This window comes from Equus quagga, chromosome 2 (genome assembly GCF_021613505.1).
Source record: "Equus quagga isolate Etosha38 chromosome 2, UCLA_HA_Equagga_1.0, whole genome shotgun sequence".
In the NCBI taxonomy this organism is placed as follows: domain Eukaryota; kingdom Metazoa; phylum Chordata; class Mammalia; order Perissodactyla; family Equidae; genus Equus; species Equus quagga.
This window is the reverse complement of record NC_060268.1, coordinates 29,521,391-29,545,956: the sequence shown is the minus strand read 5'-3', so window position 1 is coordinate 29,545,956 and position 24,566 is coordinate 29,521,391. Positions and strand designations below refer to the sequence as shown.

The 24,566-nt window shown below is 37.1% G+C and overlaps 1 protein-coding gene across 1 annotated transcript; it reads left to right on the top strand.

The window, feature by feature from the left end:
- Positions 1–11,152: 11,152 nt before the first annotated feature.
- LOC124235678 (olfactory receptor 11H6-like) lies at positions 11,153–12,121 on the top strand. The gene has a single exon (XM_046654005.1). The coding sequence runs from the start codon at positions 11,153–11,155 to the stop codon at positions 12,119–12,121; it is 969 nt and encodes a 322-aa protein (XP_046509961.1).
- Positions 12,122–24,566: the final 12,445 nt, after the last annotated feature.

Here is a 24,566-nt window from a genome sequence, read left to right as displayed (position 1 = left end):
AGTATTATCCAAAATGTCTCTATAGATCTTCTCTTCTTTAAAATATGTAATCACAACTGTTGGTTTGATTACACGTTTTATGTTAACCATCTATTTTTCAAGGAAAAATGTAATGAAAGGCAATAAGAAGATAAGATTCCATTTACAGAGTTACATTTACAGACTTCAGAAAGTCATCTCTTCCACAAAGTTAAGTGCTACTCTAATTGGACTTCCTTTAGGAAAGAACCAAGGATTTGAAGTTGTTTGGACTTGGAGGGCCAGAACTTTCGGGGGGGTGCCATAATAGAAGAAAAGTTTTCTCTGTTCTATTTCATTGAAGTAAAGTGAATTGAATGGCTGAACAATTGCCTGGACAAATTATTTACATAAGCTAAGATCCTTAATTAAGAACTTCATCCAGAATATCTTTAATACAGGTGTAAGATGTTGCTTTCCTGATTATTTTAATTATGATTTCCCTCTGAATGCTTATGGTTCATTCATTCTATAGTCATCAGTCTTTCTTAGCAGATTGGGAAAAGAGATGAAAATATATGGTGATTAATAAAACGTACTGTTGATTGTTTCTCAAGGTGTGTGGTTTATACGTTTGCAACCAACTTTGAGGTAATAATTAACTAGGCTCTTTACGTCTCAGACTTTCCATATCCCAGGAAGACTTTCACCTTACATTTCAGGTTGCTGCCACTTAATGGAATGAAATCCAACTTATTTAGTAACTTTTGCTGAATTAGGATTTTATAAATTAAGAATACAGTGATAAAATTTGAGCTTCGAATTTAATTTATTTTAGGAAGTGAAGTATTTATAAGGATGCAAACAAAAGTCTATCTTACTCAACAGATGATTTCTTGTCTTCATAATTTCCTTCACACACTCCCCTCAACTACCATCAAAAGCTACATTCTTTTCAAACCATATAACAAATTCTTACCTCCTCAGATACGGAGGACAGTCTTGAAGCCTACTTCATTTATTTCGATAATATACACTACTATTTCAGCATTTACTAGCTGCTAGTCACTGAGATAAATCATTTATGTAAACTATCTCCAAATTTTCTAACATTTTTCTAGAAATAATCCATGTGAAGTTAATAGAAAAGTAAAAAATAGTCTGCTCAAATAAAAAATAAATGCCGTATATTTAAATAAAGCAAGTAGTGGGTTATACCAAATTAAGCCAATTCTTGAACACTTCGAGAATATGATAAGCATTATGAATCTCCAAAATAGAGATATTAAGATAGAGCTTTATCTAATTTTGACAGGATAACTTCCTTTTCCCTCAAATTCCCTCATGCAACTCTTACTCCACTGAATATGCTTTGAGAACAGTCACTTGATTTATTATATATAAAAATGCTCTGGAACAGGTTATTATCAATGCCATGTTAATAAATTAAAAAAGCAACAGTTTTAGGGAGATTCTGCAGTTTCCCTAATGTCACACAACTAGTAAATGATAATAGAACCAGAAGGTTATGGTAGGAGATGCCTTTGCTGAGCTTGTATTTTCAGCTGCAGCTGTATTGAACAGTTCCATCTGAATTCAAACTCATATTGACACTGCCCCAGTTGAAAAGTACCACATATCTTTCAAATTTCTGCCCCAGAGGTTCTCAGAAGTCACGAGAGTCCCCACAGCCTATGTGTAAGTGCAGCCCTGAAGAGTTACGGGCTCAGTACAGATGGATGAATGCATCAATCATTTATATTTCTGGGAGACATTTGCTATGTGTTTCAGAGTCCCTGGAATCCAGTGTCCTTCTTCAGTGGCTTTTCCTCCTCCTTCTCTTAGTTTCCCTGCTCCTTCTTGCTTTCTAAGATCACTTCTCATATATAACATCTGCACACAAGTCCCTGTCTCGGTCTCCGCTGTCAAAAGGGCCCATATGAACACCATTGGTAATATAAAGCCTTCTAAATCAACCCCTCCCCATGAGATCCTGGGAAGATGGCAGCAAAGACCCCAGTGTAATGAATAAGTCAGGTGGTGATAACACCTAGGATAGAAGAGGATATACTTGCTAAGACTTTCACCTGTGATAAATTGGAAGGAGGCACAGGTGGAAGGGAAAGCACTAGCTATGTAATAGCTCTAGCACTTGAATGGGATGGAGACAATGGTAATTATAAGAGCTGTGGAGTTGGGTGACTTTTTTTTTACTTGACATATTTAAGAAAAAATGACAAACTGAAGTCAACCAATTATCAAGACAGGGCACATCTCTAAAATAAAGGACAAGTTGTTCTATTTTACAACTCCTGCTACTAAGAAAGAGGCAGAGGACTTGGTGAGACACTTGATATTTTGGAGGCAGATGAAACCAAATTTGCTGAATACTGCTCTGATAAGTTTGCCAGTGATTGACTTGGAAGATTGCTGATTTTGAGAGAGGCCCAGAGCAAAGCAAAACCTCTACAATAGGTTCAGGCTGCTGTTCATTTTGCCCTGTTGGTCAAGCAATATAGAGAAGAATATCATGTGATAAGCATTATTAGACTTTTAGATCATATCTCTAGAGTCCTAAAAAGGTAGGATATTTATTGCATAGAACTACTCATTGTTTGCAAAGGAGATCCTGATTTCCATTGAGGGAAAAATGCTGAGCATCTTACCATGGGAAATCAAGTGGCTATGCAAACAGAGCTTCCCACCTTGAAATAGGTATTGTTACATCCACCAAGTCATAAATTCAGTCAAGAACAGCAACAATTCGTGGTGCTTTGGAAATCTTATATTAATGGATGTCTCCAGGCAGGTTGAGAGGACACATCACCTACCCCTGCTGTACCTATACCTTTTCCTTAGTTTACACCTGGCCTCGTCAGGGGTTCCCAACAACCAGTAAATGAAGAAGAAGCTCAGTCCTAATTCATGGATGAGTTGACTCAGTAATTCACGTGAGCCAGCAATAGATGACTTCTACATTCAGCCTAACTCAGAGGCTAACTCTAAATCATTACAGTGAGGATAAGTTCTTCTAGTGTGCAGAAATGAAAGCAGTAAACTTAGTTGTCCAGTTGCATTATGGGGAAAAAAGTGTAAGATGAGGATATACATGGGCTCTTGGGCTGTAACCAATGGCTCTTCTGTCTAGCCAGGGATCTGGAAGAAGCAAGATTGGGAAATCAGAGATGAAAGGAGGCATGTGGATGAAACTATGGAAGTGGGCGCAAAATGCGAGAATCTTGGTGTTTCATATCGATACCCACCACAGTGGATGAACTTGAAATTCAAGTGAATAGAATGATTTATACCACATGCCAGGCAGCTTCTGTCATCTGTCATCCCACTGTTTACACAGTATGTTCACAAATGGAGGAGCCATAATAGTACAATTGAGGCTGTGTATGAGACCCAGAACATGGGCCTCTTACCAAGGTTGATTTAGTTGTTGTAACTAATGAAAGACTGATGTTGAGTCATCAGTAGGGTACTATTCATTGAGAAGAACAGCCAGCCACTTGGTGGCAAATTGATTACATCGACCCCTTTCCTCTATGAAGAAGTAATGTTTTATCCTTTCTGAAATTGCCACTTATTCTGGAGACACGTTGTCCTTGCCTTTTAGTAATTGTATACATTTTCTACTCACCAATAGAAGAATTGTTCAATTCTACATCTTATGTGTTATAAATATATAATCTCAAGGTGTGGATATGTTCCTAAGCATAAAGCATTAAGAGAAGACTGATAAATATAACTACACCAAAAAAACTTTTGCCTTAAAAAGTTACTGTACATACATTGAAAGGCAAACGCCAAACATGTTAGAGGCAAATATTCACAAAATATAAAGAATTATTGTAAACCAAGAAAAATCTACTATCATGAATAGTAAAGTGGGTTATGTTCATAAATGAGAAGAAAAGGGAACAAAAAGAAAAAAAACTCAAAAGAATAAAATATTCTTTTTACTTCAATCTCAATACTAATGAAATAAATATACAGTAAAATAATAAGATGTTAATTTTAAATATCCATAATGGTAATTTTTAGAAAGAATTATAATAGCCTGTGTGTGTATGTTTCAAATGGGAGGAAAATGGGCGTTCTTACAAACAACTGGTTAGAATATAAGTTAGGACAACACTTTTGGAGAGCAATCTAGCAATACGGCAAACAAAATCCTTAAAATTATATATATTTTAATCAGCTATTGCACTTAGAGCAATTCTTTGTAAGGGAAGATCATCACAGAATTGTTTGTAATAGAAAAAATTGCAAACAATCTAAATGTCCAACAGAGAGATTGCTTGAACAAATTATGCTATAGCTATAAAATAGAATATTATGTTCCTATTAGTGATTAGGTAGACTTATATTCATTAACATGGCAAAAGATTCATTCAAGTTTGCATATTTTAAAAAGTATATTCCAAAGTAACATATATGGTATGATCCAGCTTTTTAATGTAAATATGAATAGAAAGATAAACAACAAATGTTAATGTTATACTATTTTTTATGACTTTTTTGTTTTCTATAATGATGTATAGTCTAATTAGCATAATTTAAAATATATTTGTAAATGAATCAACATTTTGCGAGAACCTAAGAAGGGACGAAATCACAAAACAGTGCTCTAAAGACAGTGTGAATGTAGATGGAACAGTGGAGAGAGTGAGGGAAGTTATGGGTATAATTGAAGCATTTTCAGTATAAATCAGGGTCACCCTGAACCACTGCCAGATGCCTGCCTCCAAGCCTATTACAATTCTATTTCTGCCCAATTTCTTCTGAGTTAGGGATTTACCACTCAGACCTGAAATCAACAGTCATTTCAAAGATGCATATGAGACTCTCAAAATCCCAGAAAATTCTCCAAATTAAATTAAATTCACTTTCATTTGGAAATTCATTATTTAATGTCCAGGGCATGTTTGGAGAGAACAGAGAAGGCAGCATGGTGAAATTAAGCACTACCTATACCAAGCCCAAAAGTTTAGATATCGTTGATCTAAAGTCAGTTATGAAATGACGAGTGTGTATATCTGTCCACTTCTCTCTCTTCCACTCAAACTCCAGAGGGGACATAGCAACCCTTAGAGCCTTCACATATGGGCTGGGAAAGGCTGTGCAAAGAGAGGGACCTGGCTGGCCTGGGTCGTACTGCCTAAAGCAGAGCCTGGCCCAGCACAGCCCTTGGAGCTTAGCTACCATACCTTCCACGACATGCTGCCTGACAAAAAGAGGGCCTGGGAAGGTCAGATTTATCCCAGGTGCACCACTTTCTGCCAATGGCTTTCAGGTCCAATGCTAATTTCTTCCCAGAATTTAAATCCAGAAACCTAATAGGAACCTGGTTTCCCCTGGGTACTCCTAACTTAAGCAATGACTTCCAGGCCTAAAATACATCTTCTCTTCAGCAGTAAAATGAACTGTTTGGTTTAAGCTTGGCATTGTCCTCAAATATACAAACTGGCATGGTTCAAGCACACCCAGAGCTATCCACTGACAGGTTGAATGGGGCAAGAAAGGAAATGAGCTCATTGGTGATATCATAGAGCCTCAGTTGCCATGATACCAATTCTAGGAAGAAAACACAGAAAATGGGAATTAGATAATGAAAAGAAAAGAGAAAAATGTAATAATAATGAAGAGTAAGAGAAAAACATATGGATTCAAACTTACATTTAAGGAATTTATCTGAAACTGAAGCATCTAGAAAAATTCTTTTTTTTTTTTTCAGAATGGCTGTCTTTCTTGGGGCAAGCGACATGTCAGAGAGGACTGGTCTCTGAGGTACTTCTGAAATTAAAAAGGGAAAGAACTGATTTGGAAAGTTACATACTAGTTGCATACCAACATAAGTATTATTAATAACAAAATATTTTTCAAAGATTATACCAAAGAGATTAGACAGCCATCATCAAGTTTATGAAGAATAAATAGAAGTTTTTCATAATCAAGTCACTGAGGGAGGAGGTTAAAAAGAAGTCTCCAATTGAAATATGAAAGCATTAGTGGGTCTAAGACTTCCAGATACATCAGTGGTGCTTCCAAAATGGAAAATTAGAGCATCCTTAGCATTAGGAAAAGAAACAGAATGTAGAGGAAGCAGTGAAAGGATCTGGTTAGTGCTACTCAGAAGTGTTTGCCCCCAAGTCACTTGCAGCAGGAACTGGTGGATATTGAACAGAGTGAGTGGACTGCTTCCAGTCTTGCTGCCTTTGTCAGCTCGGCTTAGAGACATTCTGGCTGGCTCCTGCCACCTCATACCTCTGTGTTTAAGTGAATAAAGCTGAGAGAAGAGAGAAGGAGCCTAACACACGTAATAGAGAGTCTGACAGAAGAAGGTAACATCTGGAGCTGCTCTGACTCCCACCTTCCCATGGACCACGCCCGAGTTCAAGTGTACCTCACTGTCAGTGAAAGACTACCGTGCATATACTTAAGCAGCAAAGAATAGAAAGGATCTAAAGTTTTGCCCTTGCACAATATTTTCGTTGGAACTTTTGCCAAAGTAGTTCATTACCCTGAAAGCTCCTGTGGGCAATGATCGTTTTGAACAAATTTTTGTTCACAGTGGGCACTCACTTTTCAATGAAATTTGTTGCACCAAGATAAATAGGAAGTCTAGCTATAGAGGACAACTTCTGAACAATCTTATCAAGTATAGTGTTTGAAGTAAAAATATTTAAGAGGAAAAGAAGCCAAACTAATGATGTTAACAGGAGTTTCTCAGAGTGACCAAAAGGCATAACAATGACCAGGAAAGAATAACAGGTAGAAGCCATAAGCAGATTAGATATAGCTTTGAAACCCCAGGTTTTCTTACACTCCTGAAGTCTGAAAGCCATTGCACAGTCCAGTGGGCATCAGTCCTTGCAGCCAGGAGTCTGCAGGGGGAGTAGAGATGAATTTTTAATACCTATATACCAAGTGATAAAGACGAGCAGGGAGGTTATTTTTAGTGGATGATTAGGAAGATACTCGGGATTTGGGGCTTTCTTAAAGTGAATTTTAAATGTCACTTGAAGAAGCATATAGGAGGGAATGGTTGTCCCAGGAGCCTTGAAGCAATTGATGACGTCCAAAATAAACCTGGTTTTTAAAAGCCAGAACCAGTCTGGATTTGTTGCTCACCTGGCAACTAGAGGTGCCATGTGAGCAACAAACCAGAGGGCCATTACCAGATGATGGATTCAGGGACACTCTTCATCTTTAAGCTCAACTGAAAGCAAAATGCACCTGGGGAGTGAGTGATGCACTGTGATTTTCCCTGCTTCTCCTGAGGGGTGGCCTCCAGGGACAATATGTGCCAAGAAAGGGATGCAAAATAAAAGGAAGGGAGAGTTTCCTGGCACTCTACTCCTTTGTGTATAAGGCTATAGAGGATCCTTTGTGAGACCCAAACTGGGGCAGAGGGTCACCAGGCATCCAAAACCCTGCACATCCAGGATCCCTAAAAGGGCACAGGTGGGAGCCCCTCCACTTCCTGCTGCAATGTCACTGTGTGTAACACTGCTACCAAAAGAGGGCTGTGAATTTTCTTTTGTATTTTTATCAATAAATGTATTTTATATTATAGATGAATTAGTATATAAAATAATATATAACTTTTGTACAAAGCCTTCATTCTTTCTTGCAGGGACTCTCAAATGTCTATCCAGGATATACGTGTTTAATAATCCCATATGAAAATCTGAGCTCACACTTCTCTTTTGCATTATCTTTCAGATAAAAAGATGATAGAAGTCTGTGGGCTTATGTCACTGCAGAGGAAATAAAACATTTGTAAGTGACAGGTATCTACTCTCATTAAACAGAATTAAGATGTAAGAATTCCTGTATTTTCCATAAAAGGAAAAATCAACATTTAATCCCAAGTAGAATCCACAAGGACCCAAGTCAGGGAGAGAAGGAGCATTGGTTCTCGGCGTGTTAAACTTAGAGCACTGAGGCAGGAACAGAGAGGTTCTCAAAGCCCAAGAAGTCTGCTCCTGAATTGGTAAAGGAAGGACATTCAGAACACTTCCAAATTGTATTTCAGATAAGAATTTGAAGGAAAATCTGCTGTTTCGTTTTCTTTATGGATATTTTCTTTCTCTTTCTTCAAATTTTAATGAGCATTTGTTCATCCCAGAGCCACCCTCAAAACAGCAAAGGCTTCTTCTCAAGGGCTCCCTACTCTCACTTTAATCCTGAAGTGAGTTTACAGTGATTCTAACCAAGAGTGAAAGAGATATTTCTCACCCAAAGACAACAACCCTGAAATACATCTTCCTTCCACTCTTTTCTTTCCTTTTCATGTTTCTTTGCCCTATTTACATGCAGTCTTACCCACCATGGCCAATTCAGCCATGTAAGAAAATTGTGGTCACACTAAAGAGCGTGGCACACTTACTACACACACTTCAGTTAAATCTCAAATATGGAAAATTGAGGTTGTCTAGTGATGCGGGGTCGGTGAGCCAAGCAGTCGAAAGAAAGATTTCTTGGACTCTCAAGATCTGGCCATAGTGCTCTTTTATTTAGAAAATAGTGTGGAATAGCATGGGGACAGGACTCATGGGCAATCACAGCTGCTGCGTGGGGACAGGACCCACGGGCAGTCAGAGATGCTGCTGGCATGGGGAGCTGCTGCTGCTGCCGCTTCTGCTGCCACTTCTGCTGCAAACATGGATGGAGAGTAAGGCTAAATTTAGGGCATAGGTATGTGAGTTATCTCTTTACAAGGCAAAAGAAAGAATATGGAAAAAGAGTTGTTAACATGATATCCGTGCCAGTAGGGTTCTGGTTATTGGGTGGTCCTATAACTTTTAGATAAGAATCAAACCAGATTGAGTGAATGGCAGAAGCCACCACTTAAATATTATCCTCAGCCAAAGACAAAGGAGGATGTTGGGGGGGGGGCAGTTACATGAGGTTGCCATACAGTAAACAACTTAAGTTCTTGCCTTTGGCATTGATTAAGAGTTTCTAGAGATAAGGCCATCCCCCTTCTTCCTGGCACAGAGAGGGAGGCTTCTTTACAGATGGAGGTTTCCCTTACAAATGTAAATGTTTCCCAACAAAGGGCAAGCAAACTCCAGTCCTTGGAGCCTGCTTCTCATCTGCAGTTTTAAAATTAACCGGCCTAAAATCCTCATCATCTAGTTCTAGTTTAAAGCATCATATCATCCCTTCTGAGTGCTGAATTTCTAGTTCAAAGCCTCCTCCATTGAGCCCATAACCTTGGATTTATAGTCTATAGTTTCTCATTTCAACTCACCAGTCTGTATGCCATGTTTGGTCTCTGAAGAAACACAAAACTCTTTTCCTATTTGGTCTCCCTTTGGTATTTGATGGAAACCGCTAGCCTGGAAGATACCTGCCTCAACCATCTTAGGTGATGTACCTGCAGTGAACTATCCAAGGAGACTAGGAGAAACATGTAAACAATCTTTTCCTGTGATATGTGGCCTCAGTTCCCAACACAGATTTCCTGAAGCTAATCCTTCATATGCACAACCAGAAATTTGATATAAGCAAGTTGCGTGTGAACAAAGTGAATCAGATGCGATAAAGACACACAGCTAATATATTACACACATTGCTGACAGCTGTGCAGGAAAAGAGGATTTTAGAATTAACACACTTAGAGGGACAATCATTCAGTGCTACATTCAGAAACGTGGAAGCGTTTGATTTTCTTTTTTTCTTTTAAATTTATTGCAAGGAACTGAGACAAAGTTTGGGATACATTGTAGTTTTTTTAAAACTATTTGACTGAGGTCATATTGGCTTATAAAATTGTGTAATTTCAGGTACACATTATTATATATCAATTTCTGTATAGACTACATCATGTTCACAACCAACAGTCTAGTTTTAATCCATCACCGTATACATGTGCCCCTTTACCCTTTTCACTCTCTCATCCATCCCCTCCCCTTCTGGTAACCACTAATCTGTTCTCCGTATCCATGTATTTGTTTATCTTCCACATATGAGTGAAACCACATGGTGTTTTGTTTTCTTTTTCTAAAGGTTCTAGAACTGGAGAGGAAGAGGAGTAGAATTTAATGAGGTAATGAAAGTTAGGAGACTGTCATAATGAATGTTTAATACATGACAGTGGTTGTTATGCTTCTTATTTTAGAAGTCAAATGTTTTTTAAAGGAAGTGTCTAGAAGTGGTGCCAAGAATAAGGACACAGTCCAGGTCAAAGGGGAATGCAGGCTATCAGGTAGTGATTTCCAGCTTTGGTCAATAGTCTTGTTAAAGTCCTTGTTTATTATAAATAGGAATAGGTTCAAAGGAGGGAAAGCTGTAATACATATACAGTATATTTTTGAAGCCATCTGAGCCTAAAGAAAAGTGGTGATAGAGAGGCTTATGAGAAAATGATAGAGAGGCTTATGAGAAAATGTCTGAAAGGAATGTCCAAATACCTAAGTTTTCGACTTCTTTCCTCCACCAAAAGCCAAGACAAACTTGGGTTAGTTTAACCTCTCTGGTCTCAGTTTCTAAGATATGAAACTGAATTTGATAATTCCTGAGATCCTTTCTGACACTAGCATTCTACACTAGTGTATTCCTCTCACAGTTTTAGAGTTAAATATCTGCTTTTGTTCCTTTTTTTATGTTCTTTTTACATAAGATAATTCATCACTATGCAGTAACAAGATGAAGCATCTAAACTCAGAGACAGGTGTTTCTCTATCTGCCTCCTGCTATTTTTTCTATTCGAGAGCCAGGTTCTCCTAATAAAGGAGTGAAGCCAATAAGGCTCATTTTTCTCTGTATCAAATTAGCTGTTGCTCAGCAAGTGGAAATTAAATATCAGCTATAAGAAGCTAACAAGTACTTGCTAGAATAGAATTTATGTCGGTGTCTTCAGCAACCTGCTTTAGTCAACAGAGCTATCCAGGACAGATCTCCTGAAAATACTGTGTTACTGACCACGTAGTAAGTTGGATGCTCTTTTTGTACTCATCTAATTCAATTTCAGAGTATATTTAAACTTTGATTTTTCTTAAAATTTTTCTAAATACTGTAAAAAATTCTCTTTGCAACAAGAAGAAATGAAGTGTATAAATGTATGAGTATTATATTATGAAACTGTACATCAAAGAAGAATTTTTGAACTGTTCAAGAGAGAGAAAATGGCTAATATAATGGTCCTTTTTGCTCATTCCTTTCATAGATTAGAAGAATGCGTATCTCAGAAGCCAGTAATATCTCTGGGTCTGTGAGTGAGTTCATCCTCCTGGGCTTCCCCTGCCGCAGGGAGATCCAGATCCTGCTCTCTGTCATCTTCTCTCTCATCTACCTTCTGACCCTCCTGGGGAACACATCCATTATCTGTGCTGTGTGGTCAAGCAGGAAACTCCACACACCCGTGTACATCCTGCTGGACAATTTCTCCTTCCCAGAGATCTGCTATGTCAGTTCTGATGTGCCCAAAATGTTGGCCAACATCATCTCGCAGACCAAGAGCATCTCCTACACTGGCTGCCTGCTCCAGTTCTACTTCTTCTTCTCCATGTGTGCTGCTGAGGGCTGCTTTCTGTCTGCAATGTCCTTTGATCGGTTCCTTGCCATCTGTCGACCTCTGCATTACCCCACCATCATGACTCACCATCTCTGTGCCCAATTAGTGGTTTTCTGCTGGGCAGGTGGCTTTCTATCCATACTGATGCCTGCAGTTCTTATGTCCCAGGTACCCTTATGTGGCCCTAACATCATTGATGATTTTTTCTGTGACCTGGTGCCACTGCTGGCACTGTCCTGTGCCCCAATTCCCAAAACTACTCTAACTTGTGCTACTCTAAGCTCTCTTATCATCTTCATCACCTTCCTCTACATCCTGGGATCCTATACTTTAGTTTTGCGAGCTGTACTTCGGGTCCCAGCTGGCTCAGGCAGGAACAAAGCTTTTTCTACATGTGCCTCCCATTTCTTGGTGGTTTCTCTGTTCTATGGCTCAGTCATGGTGATGCATGTGAGTCCAGGCTCCAGGAGCCATCCTGGGACACAGAAATTTGTGACCTTGTTTTACTGCATGGCAGCCCCATTCTTTAATCCTCTGATCTACAGTCTGTGGAACAAAGATATGAAAGATGCACTAAAGAAAGTCCTGGGAGCACCACCAAAAGAAGTTCCTAAAAATATAGAGAAATGATATAAATTTTTCTCTCAGGGATGCAGACTTTCATTTTAAAAAAATCTATTTTCTGGGCTTGTCTAAGTGTTTGATTTCTTACTCTCATAAAAGTGTGACTCATTACATGCAAAGAACCCAAATCCTATCTCAATAGCAAATAATCATAATCCTAAAGGTCCATTGTAGGAATGTTCTGTATAGTTTCCATTCACCAATGGATGCTTTCTCTGTTCTGGAGATTTTTTGAAGTCCTAAAGCTAATGTAATCAAGTTTGTATGTACAAACCTAAGACTCATGCTTCCAACTTCTATCTTGGCTTTTATCATAATACTATTTTATGTGTTTCAAATGTATCAACCATTTTTTCCTTTTCAATTACAGGTTTTTCCATAATGAGATATAGCATCTACTCACTGTACTACAAAAGTTTAATAGCTTTATTTATAAGATCAAAGACCTAACGCCTGTCACTAAAACAATAACGTGTTTTCATTTGTGTTTTCCTTACTACCAAGCATCAGTAAGGAGTCCATAGTGTGCAGCAAATGAAAACAGAAAATGATATGGTTCCTTCTTAAGGGAAATTCTCAGTCCAGCTTTGAAGAGGATACATTGAAGGGCATGCACACATTCACAGGTGCCAAATCATTAAGTATTCCTTACCCAAACCTTCGGTTTTGCACCGGGAACAGACTCTGCCAACCAAATATAAGCTATTTAGAGGCAGTCAGACCTCATCCTCTTCCTGTACTCTGAAATGATCAAATCTTAAACTATGGCACAAAATTCCTTTTCTGGGGCAAGGAACGGTTTGTGAAGTTGCCATCTATATGTTGAAGAGAAAGCTAATGATTTGACTGACAACATGCAATCTAGACCAGACCTCAATTCCAATTGTCCACATAAAACTAGATGTATTAAAGTCCTCTTCCAAGTTGTTCTGACTTTGGGGATATTTCCTGTAGCAGAAATGTTAAGTGATGAAGCTTTCTGGACCACTGTAAAACTAGAGGAGAATTGAAGGCCACCTCTAATCTTGAAGGGTTAGTTTCTCCTTGCCCGCTGCAGATTACTGGGACTGCTCCTGTCTGAGGTAACTCTGCTCTGATGTAATTATAACAAGGTTCTTACTTGCATTAAACAGAAGTTGACTCTGGCAGATTAGGCATGATAAAGGAAAACATTTATTGATGGGATATCAGGAACCTCAAAGAATCAATGAAAGCTGAAGAAACAGAGTTGAGTCTCAGATTTAAAGATCAATGTGCAAACCACCCTACAGAACTGCTCTGATGAAAAATCACTATCATTACAGTCACACTGCTGGCAAGGGCCACCAGATGCCACAGTTTTAACCACTGTCAATTCTGTGTTAGGAATTTGTCTTTCCTGCAATAATTGTGCTACGTGCTTAATTGCTGTTTTTTATGCCAATATTTCACCATTGCTGTCCCACCTTCACCCTCCTTCTGCTTCTTATATCACTAGCCCCTACATCAAAGTCTGGTGTAGCTATGTCTGCTTGGTGGAACCAAGAGTATATCCCTATGCCATAGCTGCAAGAGAGGCCGGGAGAACTAATACCTGGTAATAAAAACACCAATTATGCGAAGATGAGCCCCTAGCCTGATAGTAATGTGATTCTCCCAACCATAACAAGGGATTGACATACTATGCAGCCAAAACAAACCAAAAAATGCTGACTAAAATGATCCATTCATTTTGACTCCCCAGTAATATTCTTGGGCTATGTTCATTCTAGAAGCTACAGAGGATAGAACTTAGTTAAATGATCTACCCATTAATAACAGAGAAGTAGAAGCAGGATGAGAAATGAGAATAATCTGCTATAGGGGTAGTTGAGGGTATGTCTCTCTCATGATAAGTACTGTAAGAACATATTATGATGCCTATTAGTTATTGCTGCACTATCTGGGGCTCTAAGAGACAGAAGTTCACCTAAAGGGAAGGAAATCATCCATCATCTGGAAAAGACTCCATTAGCTGCAGTGAAATTTAATGCTGCCCACTCTCCTTTCTTAGAACTGAAGAAGACTGGATAAATAAGATTCATCACTTACTCTTTCACTTAGAGCAAAAAATTTTTAGTCTGGGAGTCAATGGACCACAATTACAATGTAACTAAGATCCTCATTTATATATAGGTTTTCATGGTGTCTGAAAAAGATATTCATACATAAAATTAAACTTTTAAAATTAACTATTTTGGGTTTTGGCCTAAGTGTTGTATACATTGAGTTTTCAATAACCAGGGCCTGTGTATCTATACTCGGATGAATTATATTCCATTTTCTATATATATATTTTTTACTTACACAGGTAACATATTTTAAAATGAACAAATTTTCATTGTAAAAGACAAAATAGTACGGGGCTGGCCAAGTGGTTAAGTTCCCGTGCTCCGCTGCAGGCAGCCCAGTGTTTCGTTGGTTCGGGTCCTGGGCGCGGACATGGCACTGCTCATCAAACCACACCGAGGCAGCATCCCACGTGCCACAACTAGAAAGGCCCAAAACAAAGAATATACAACTATGTACTGGGGGGCTTTAGGGAATAAAAAGGAAAAAAATTTTAAAAATCTCTAAAAAAAAAAAGACAAAATGGTACAAACTAGCAAAAGTCCTCACACTTCCACACTTCTATCCACGTACTTGTCTCCTCAGCAATGTTTTCAGTTTGGTAAGTATACTTCTGGACGTTTTTGTGTGCATTTATATATAAAAATATAAATTCTTGGTTTTGAATGAGGATACAAATTAGATTACGCTTAAGTATTGCTCTACAACTGTCTATCCCACCTACCCACTGTTCTCACCTAAACAATAATGTCTGAGAGGGGAATTTCATCCAGGTTCTGCAGGGACTTCTGTCAGTCTGGAACAAATTAGGACTATGAAGCTGAAGATACGATTCTTCAGGGAAGACTCTTTACCAGGAGGTGGTGCATAGATGTGTGAGAGCACTACTCCCGTGACATAGTGAACTCAGTGGGTTCTTTTGCCACCAACACCAGGATTCACATCAAAAAAACCTGTGCAATAAGAGGATACTTTTAGGCAAAGAAACTTTATTCTGAAAAATAAAGACAATTCAATTATTTGTTCAGCCTCAACATTTTCTGAGCTCTATATTTACTCCTCAGACTTCTTTATCTATACCAGTACTAACCTACAATAGCCATGACCCACATGTGGCAATTGATCACTTGAAATGTGACTAGTCCTAATTGAGAAGTGCTATAAGTATAAAATTACTTATCAATTTTGAAGTCTTCATATAATAAAAGAATATAAATATCTCCTTAATGTTTACATTGTTTATATGCTGAAATGATACTATTTTGGATAAATTGGGTCAAATAAAATATATTATTAAAGTTCATTTCATCTATTTCTTTTTACCTTTATTAAAGTAGTTACTAGAAAATTTAAAATTATATATGTGTTTCATATTTGTGGCTATGTTATATCTCTATTGACAGCACTCATTTAGACTGATCTAAAAGAATCTAATAGCTTTAAATGCCATTAATATGTTGATAATTCTCAGGTTTTTATCTCTACTCCCAACTTCATCTCATACATGCAGACTTGCATATACAATTGCCTACTGGAATCTCCACTTGGATGTTTATTCATCCATTTCTAAGTGTGCACACATTTATATATAACTGAGACAGAAGTTTCTTAGAACAATATTATCCTTATCACAAATTATGCTTTACTATTCTATTCTATTCCATTCTTTTTCTAAGGACACGTCTCATAAAGCCCCAAGATGAATGGCTGGCTGGATGATGTCATTTCCTTTTGGCAGGCTGACAATATCTGTGGTCTCTGTGATCCAACTGACTCTTTTCTAATTACCAGAATGGAAGAGATTATTTATATATTCCTTGGGGGAAGACGGTTAAATTAGTTAGAGATGCCCTTTGGAAGACAGTATTCACAGAAACCAGGAATGAAACAGTTTGTTCTCTTTAGCCTTTTCTCTTCCAAATTGTTCTCCTCATCCTTGAACTCATAGGTATCCTTATATAGTCAAATGCTATTTGCTCAGTATTATTCAGATCATCATTAGAATAGCTCATTTTTATTCAAATTTAGTTGTACCAATTGTTTACAAAACATCATTGTAATCAGTTAATTATAAGTGGTTAATCAACAAATAGATCTCAGTCCTATTTGCCTCTAGTCAGATTTATAAATGTGATAGCTTCTTGAAAGTTTGTATGTTTTTCTTCTTCAACTTTTTCGTCAAAGGTCAATGTTATCAGTTGCTTAAGTTTCATTACATCTAAGGTAATTAGAGAAACTTGCCAGAGCGCTCTGTGGCAGGGACTGCTATTGCTCACCCAAAGTGCATCCCCCTTTTCTCAGTAAAAGAATCCTGATTTTATTCAGAGTAGCAATGAGTTCAGCTAAAAACACTGCTTACACACTCGATATACCCCAAATTCTTTTTTTTTTTTTTTGTGGATAAATGTCATTATACATTTTTTCAAACTCTCAGAATATACACCACCAAGAATGAACACTGATGTAAACTATGAACTCTGAATGATGATTACGTGTCAGTGTAGGTTCATCAATTGTAACAAATGTGCCACTCTAGTGGGAGATGTTGATAATGTGTGAGGCTATGCTTGTGTGGGGTCAGTGGGTATTAGTTCAGCAAAATGTCACAGATCTAGCACAGGGCAGTGGTTATGGATATTATGTGAAGAAAATATTAAGCCCCAGCTAGAAATATTTGATAGATATTTCATGGCATATATATATATATATATATATATATTTATTTATTTATTTTAGACTTTATTTTTCAGAGTGGTTTTCTTAGGTTCATAGCAATTTCCCATATGCCCACTGACCCCACACAAGCGTAGCCCCATCCATTATCAACATCTCCCACCAGAGTGGCACATTTGTTACCATTGATGAACCCACACTGAAACATAATCATCATTCAGAGTTCATAGTTTACATTGGTGTTCATTCTTGGTGGTATATATTCTGAGAGTTTGAAAAAATTTATAATGACATTTATCCACACAAAAAAAAGAAAAAGAATTTGGGATTTATCGAGTATGTAAGTACAGAGGAAATAAGTGTGCAGACTGATTGAAAAGAGCTTTAAGAAAATGATTTTGGAATTTGAAGTGGGACAAGTCAAAAATAGAACATTTATGAAGTTATTATGCCTTCACAGGTATGGAATGCTGGGACCTGGACAAAAATGACTAGTAAAGATGACAAAGATCATAGGGAAGATACCACAGAATTTAATGACAGTAGGATTGAGTATGAGAAGGTGAGGAATTATAAAATTTACAATTTTAATTTCAGGTTATAGATCAGTGGATCCATTGGGAAATAAGGATTGTTAGAGTTAATTTAAAAGGAGATTAGCAAATTTAGAATTAGATGTTTGACATTAAAGTAGATCTTCATGCAAAAATATCCAGCAGGAGGTTGCAGATGTTTGACTAGGGTTTGGAAGCAAATTTAGTGCTGGAGTTATCCCAGAACAAAGTTTTAGCCCAAGGTTTCCTCATGAAGTGAAATACCGTAAATTATATTACAACTGTAGAAAACAAGAAATTAGGGAGTATAAATGATTTCCGAGGGACACTTATCCAGAATTTTACAGGGAACTGCATGAAAATAAGTGCACCTTAGACCTAGATGGTAGTGATTCACTAGGTTTATAGCTCTTTGGCTTGCACTGAGTATTACCTAAACTTCACGTTTGCGTATGGAAGCTTTGGACTTACCTCCTAAAGTGATAGCCTACGTAGAATGTGGGGGATCAGTCACGTCAACATAACTTTACTGAGGACCCATGTTGGTGCCCAAAACTATACTTGGAATTATGGAATATATAAAAGTAGTGCTTTAAAATCGTTTGTGATGTTGAGAGTTTTTTTTTTTTTTAATCTGGTTATCTGAAAGATCCTTGATTAACTATTTGTGTGTTTGTAATACATTCAACATTTGCTATGTTCTGAAAAAGAACAACTGGTTTTGACAAAGGCAGAATTTGAGGATGTTGAAATATATCACATAGTATGCAATGAAAATAAGAAGAGAAACTAGAAACTCAATTATAGAGAAATATATGAAAATCTTATTAAGTTGGATTTCAAAATAAAGAAGTCTATCTAAGATACCAGAAATATCTGGAACATAAGAGTAATAATTTCCTAAGACTCAAATTACAAGTCTAATGAATTTTTAAAAATCATCTCCCTAATATATAAAAGTTTTAAAAATGAAGAGAAAAAGGTCTGATCTCATTTGTATCGTGATCTTCCATCCTCCTGAATATTAATGATGCATTACGTTAAATTCATCTTTTGAATCCATTAGAGATTTCCCATAACAACACATTCTGAATTTTCCTTGGTGCCTCCTTCATAGCTTTGTTATAAAAGTTGTAGATCAGGGGAGTTTCTAAAGCATCGAACAAAGTCACAAATTTATGCATCCCAAGATAGTCCCCAGAACCTGTGCTAATGTGACATGGAAAGCCCAGGAGAATGAACTCACAAAGCCAGAGATATTAGTAGTCTCCAACATCCTCATGAGTCTGACCTGTGGAAGTGACAGAGACAATAAGAACCACAGAAATATTTACACTATCTTTCTTCTTCTTGGTAAAGAGATATATGTTTATTTTCCTCAATTTGGTTTTGTGATATCACTATCTTCCCTTCGGAAGGGTGAGTTGTTCTTTCCTCTTTGTCCCCTTTCCTCCCTCATTATTCAATAAACATTTATTTTGCACATGTCCTTGCCACTGTTCTAGGAGACTGGGAAAGAATAACGAATAAAAAAAGGCAGAGTCCCTGCTCTTGTGGGGCTTACGTCAATATCTTGTTCAAAGCAACTTCAAACAATACATTACGGCTCTAGAATTTCCATAAAGAGGGAGTTTAGGAGCTTAAATCAGATTGGAAAAGATATAAGGAGATTTACGTTGGAACCTCATTTGCGCAGCAAGGAAACTGCTTTTACTTCGATTGTATGTTTATTTGCGGGATTTCATGGGAAGCTGATACAGAATGTGGAGTGGATGTTAGCATCCCTCCACCCATAACATACTGGTGGCACCGACACAGTAACAATGGGATATGACAAATCAAAACAAAATTTTTTGTGGTCATGTGAGACATGAGGATTATATTCAGTTGGAAACAATAAGGAAAGGCATTTGGGAGGGAGATGGACCTTGGCAAAAGACTGAATATTCCAAGGGCAACGATGGAGGCAAACATTAATAGCATATAACAGTAATGCAAAAAGATTTGGGTACAAGATATTATGTTTAAAGAAAAGTCCAAAGGAATGGAAGTTAGAGTACTTATAAAGGAATGATGAGATATAAGGTCCAAAGTTGGGGCCACGTGGCAGAGGAGTCAATGCCAGTCTGACTAGTTCAGGCTTAATTTTCTAGTCAATGGAAAACAATTGGAGCTGATCTAGTAGAAGAATAAAATAATTAAATGTTTATGGAAAGCTGCATTTGTAAAACAATTTGCCAGAAAATTACAGGGTAATGAAATTAGCAAGAAACTATTAGAGAGGCCAAGGAAAAAGTATGAAGAGCCTCATGTAGGGTAATGTCTAAGCGAAAAGACACTAGGGATGGGTTTAAGGGATGTGCAATGGAAGAAACCTAATCTTCTGGTCTTTAAAATCAGCAGAGGTAATTAAATCCTGCTCAAGGAGCACAGGAGGAAGATAGAAGAGAGAGCTCACTTTCCAGGACTGCCCTCTCACCTGCGATGACTCACAATAATCCCTCTCTAAGGGTCTCTCTACTCCCCCAGGTCAACATACTGAAGCCTCATGCTCTTATCCTTGCCTTTGGGTATCTCTCAACTCCCATTTGATTCCCCATTGCCTTGCTTTCTTTTGACTCTTTTGACTCTGAGTATTATTTCATTAAATGAGATTTATAAGCTGAGACAAGTGACTTTCTCTGAGTTTTAATTTCTTTATCTGAAAAATTAAGGTAACAATACCTGTCATTGGGAGTGAATGCAACATTAAATAAAATCATGTTTTTGAAACACCTAGCACAGTGCCTAGCATAAAGTAAATGCTTAGTGTATGGGGTGTGGGAGGGGCTCATTTTATTGCCCTAATTACCATAAACAAAATATGAGCTGGTTCTTTGCAAAAAGTATTTGTTTTAACCTAAAGGGAAAATATTCACCTTCCATGCATATTCTTTCTGTCTGTTCAATCTCAGGAATGATACTAGTTTAATGTACTTCCATGGTGCTAACGTACACTTGAAAAAGTGTTCTAAAATTGCATGGTATGGAACTCAGAATGAATCTCTCAAAAAAAACATTATAGTTGAATTCCCAAAGAGTGTGCAGAAGACTAATTGATCATTGAAATTACCCTTAATTATTCCTTACCCTTTTAATTAAGCCCCCTTTGATATTATAATATACAATCTTCATCTTTCTCTGATTCCCAGCCTGGTGGTTTCTATTCTTTCAGTCCCTTCTACACAGGGTTTCAGCTACAGATTTTGTTGAATAGACTTTTGCGGGTTTCTAGAAATTAACCACAATAAGGAAAATTCTTCCTGTGAAAAAAATTCCATTTTAGGTAAAACTGACAAATCCAGACACAGTTCTCTCCTCTACTGCCTTGCATATTTTAAAGCTGGGAAAGTAGAAGTGAAGCTGTGTTCCTTCAGTCTGAATTGAAAAACATTTCATACCCAGAGAAAAGCTTCAAATAAGTTTTTGAAATGCCAGGTTTCAGAAATATTTGATAATTTCCCATGTCAGAGTAATAAATGGGAGAAATAAGACTTGAAACCAGGATTGCATGATTCCAAAGTCCATAATCAATCTAACTCAAATAGACTGTGAGCTAAAGAAGTAGAGACAGAGACTGACCCAAAAGTAATATTCAGGAGGTCTGTCCCTTCCTCTGTCTGCTATAGGATACTACCATCATTCCCTCCTGCCTTTCCTTCCTGAACCAACCTAGAATGAATATGAGCTAGTAACATGGAACGCTGGTCCCACCTCCCACCTCCCACTTCCATCTTAGCATCTTTTTCAGCATCCACCTATATGAACAAACTTTACGCAAAGCTGACAGTAAACAGAATAGAGGACTACATAATAGAAGACCCTTATCACTGAAGTGATGGCGGCACAGATGTGATCACAAGTAACAACAGAGAGATGACTTGGAGAGGGTGGGAAGCAATTTGGAGTAACTGTGGAGGGGAACTGTGAAACAGAAAGCTGCCATATTGAAGTTCTGTTACTGGGAGGATAATTATGTGATCAAGAGACAGAGCAAAATTCTGGGATCTTTCAAGGAGAGCTGAGTTTTCGTAATGCAAATGACTGAAATTGGTTTAGGAATTTTTAAGAAACAATAAGACCTGAAGTTTGAGACATGTGGAAACTTTTGCCAAGATAAGTTTCCTTATAGGTCAGGAATTTTGCACAGAGTGTTGTTCATTCTCATGGTAATTTTAGCAAAGAGAAAACCTATGACCTGTCTCCATCTGGCCACCTTGAACAGGAGATACTCCATGCAGTGAAATTCTCAATTAAATGACTTCCTCAAGACATCCATTCATTTACTCACCACATATACATTAGCTATCTATTGTGAGGAAGATAGAATAAAAGTGGATTTATTCATACTCATACTGGTGAGACATCTCCAATCTCCTGTGGAATCCAAGTGTCCTGTCTGCAGGAGAAAGCATAAATTTATAGCATTTATCCACTTCTGGCTCTGACAGGATTATTATTTAGGGAAAATACATCTCTTTTGTCTACCCTCCCTTCAATAAGTTTGCTTCCTCCTGAAGACCTATCCAAAACGAACACTGGGAGATGTTCCAATTGCCCTCTAGAGAACACAATTTTCATTTTTTTTAGTGAGTCCTGAGAAGGAGGCACTTGGATGTACAATCTCTGACTTCCTGGGAGTGCATATCTGTTGCCATCTCAAACTTCTTGAAGGATATTCTGACCCTAAAAAGCTTCACTCTATCCATTGTGGAAGCTTCTCTGAGAATCACTGAGCCAGATGAGAACAGATACAATTTGGTCAGACCAATTTCCCTCTTAGAATCACAAACTTGAAAGTAACAGGCTTTTTAATTGTTATCACACCAGATAAGTTACAAAGACATAAGCAATGGGAAGGGGGTCATGCATTCCATAACGGATGTGACTCCTCGCCTCTTTCTTTTCCTTATCTTTTGAGGACTGTCATCTGGTTGTTGATTCTCAGAGTGAAATAAATTTAATGGCACCATGGCTGTTTACATTATTTTAGACTTTAGAATAAGGATTGATGTATGAGACATTGATGAAAGAAATTGGAGACACAAATAAATGGAAAGATATCACATGATCATGGATAAGAAAGATTATTATTGCTAATATGTCCATACAACCCAAAACAATCTACAGAGTCAATGAAGTCCCTATCAAAATTCCAGTGGCATTCTTCACAGAAATAGAAAAAATCCCTAAAAGTTGCATGGAACCACAAAAGACATCAAAGCAATCTTGAGAAAGAAGAACAAAGCTAGAGGCATCAAACTTCCTGATTTCAAACTATATTACAAAACCATAGTAATCAAAACAGTATGGTATTGATATAAGAATAGACACATAGACCAATGGAACAGAATCAAGAGTCCAGAAATAAACTCATGCATATATGGTTGACTAATATTTGACAAAGGATCCAAGCATACTCGATAGAGAAAAGACAATCTCTTCAATAAATATTGCAGGGAAAATTGGATATCCACATGTAAAAGAATGAAACTAGACCCCATCTTATAAAACTCATAAAAACTCACGTGAAGTGGATTAAAAGTTTAAATGTAGGACCTGAAACTATAAAACTCCTAGAAGAAAACATAAGAAAAAATTCCTTGAGATGGATCTTGGCAATGCCTTTTTGGATATGACACCTAAAGCACAAAATGAAAAGACAATCTATGGAATGGGAAAACATATTTGCAAACCACGTGTCTGATAAGGAACTAATATCCAAAATACATAAAGAATGCATACAACTCAATAGAAAAAAATATAATCTAATTCAAAAATGGGCAAAGGACCTGAATAGACATTTTTCCAAAGAAGTTATACAAATGACCAACAGGTGCATGAAAAGATAGTCAACAGCACTAATAATCAGGGAAATACAAACCAAAACCACAATGAGATATCCCCCCACACTTGTTACAGTGGCTATCATCAAAAAGACAAAAGATAACAAATGCTGGTGAGGATGTGGACAAAAAGAAACTCTTGTGCACTGTGTGTGGGATTGTAAATTGGTACAGCCTATGGAAGACAGTATCAACATTCCTGCAAAAATTAAAAATAGAACTACCATAAGATCCAGCAATTCCATTTCTGGTAATTTATCCAAAGTAAGTGAAAACACTATGTCGGAGGGATATTTGCACCCCCATGTTCATAGCAGCAGTATTCACAATAGCCAAGACATGGAAACAACACAAGTTTCCACTGACAGGTAAATGGATAAAGAGGTTGTGGAATGTATATATAATGGAATTTTATTTGGCCATTAAGAAGAAAGAAATCCCGCCATTTGTGACAACATGAATGGATCTTGAGGGCATTGTGCTAAGTGAAATAAATCATACAGAGAAAGACAAATACTGCATGATCTCATAACATGTGGAATCTAAAAATAAAGAAGAAATCAAACTCGTAGAAAAAGAGATTGGATTTGTGGTCACCACAGGCAGGGAGTGGGAGTAGAGGGAATTGGATGGTGGTGGTCTAAGGTACAAATTTCTATTTAGAAGTTAACTGAGTACTAGGGATGTAATGTACAACATGATAACTATAGTTAACACCATTGAATAATATATATGAAAGTTGTTAAGATAGTAAATCCTAAGAGTTCACATCACAAGGAAAAAATTTTTTTCATTTTTTTAATCTACATGAGATGATGGATGTTAAATAAACTTATTGTAATCAGTTCATGATATATGTAAGTCAAATCACCTTAAAATTATACAGTGCTGTATGTTAATTATAACTCAATAAAACTGGAAAAAAATTGATAAAGTTTGGTAACTAAAGAAATGCAAACACGAAAAGGAGACAGGAATGTTTTTCTTCTATCAATATAGAGACAAATTTTTAAAATACTATCCATATGTCAATAAGGATCCCATAAGATGGCATCCTCATCAACACATATTTTGAGAATATATTTTAGAAAGAATTTGGCGATAATTAATGAGAACACTAAATTGTATATATATCTTTTGACATTATAATTTTCTTTCAAGAAATCTATTCTAGGGAAAGATTCTAAAATTAAACAAATAAACTCAAAATTTTATATTGCATTATTTTAAAATCAGAACATTTAAAATAGC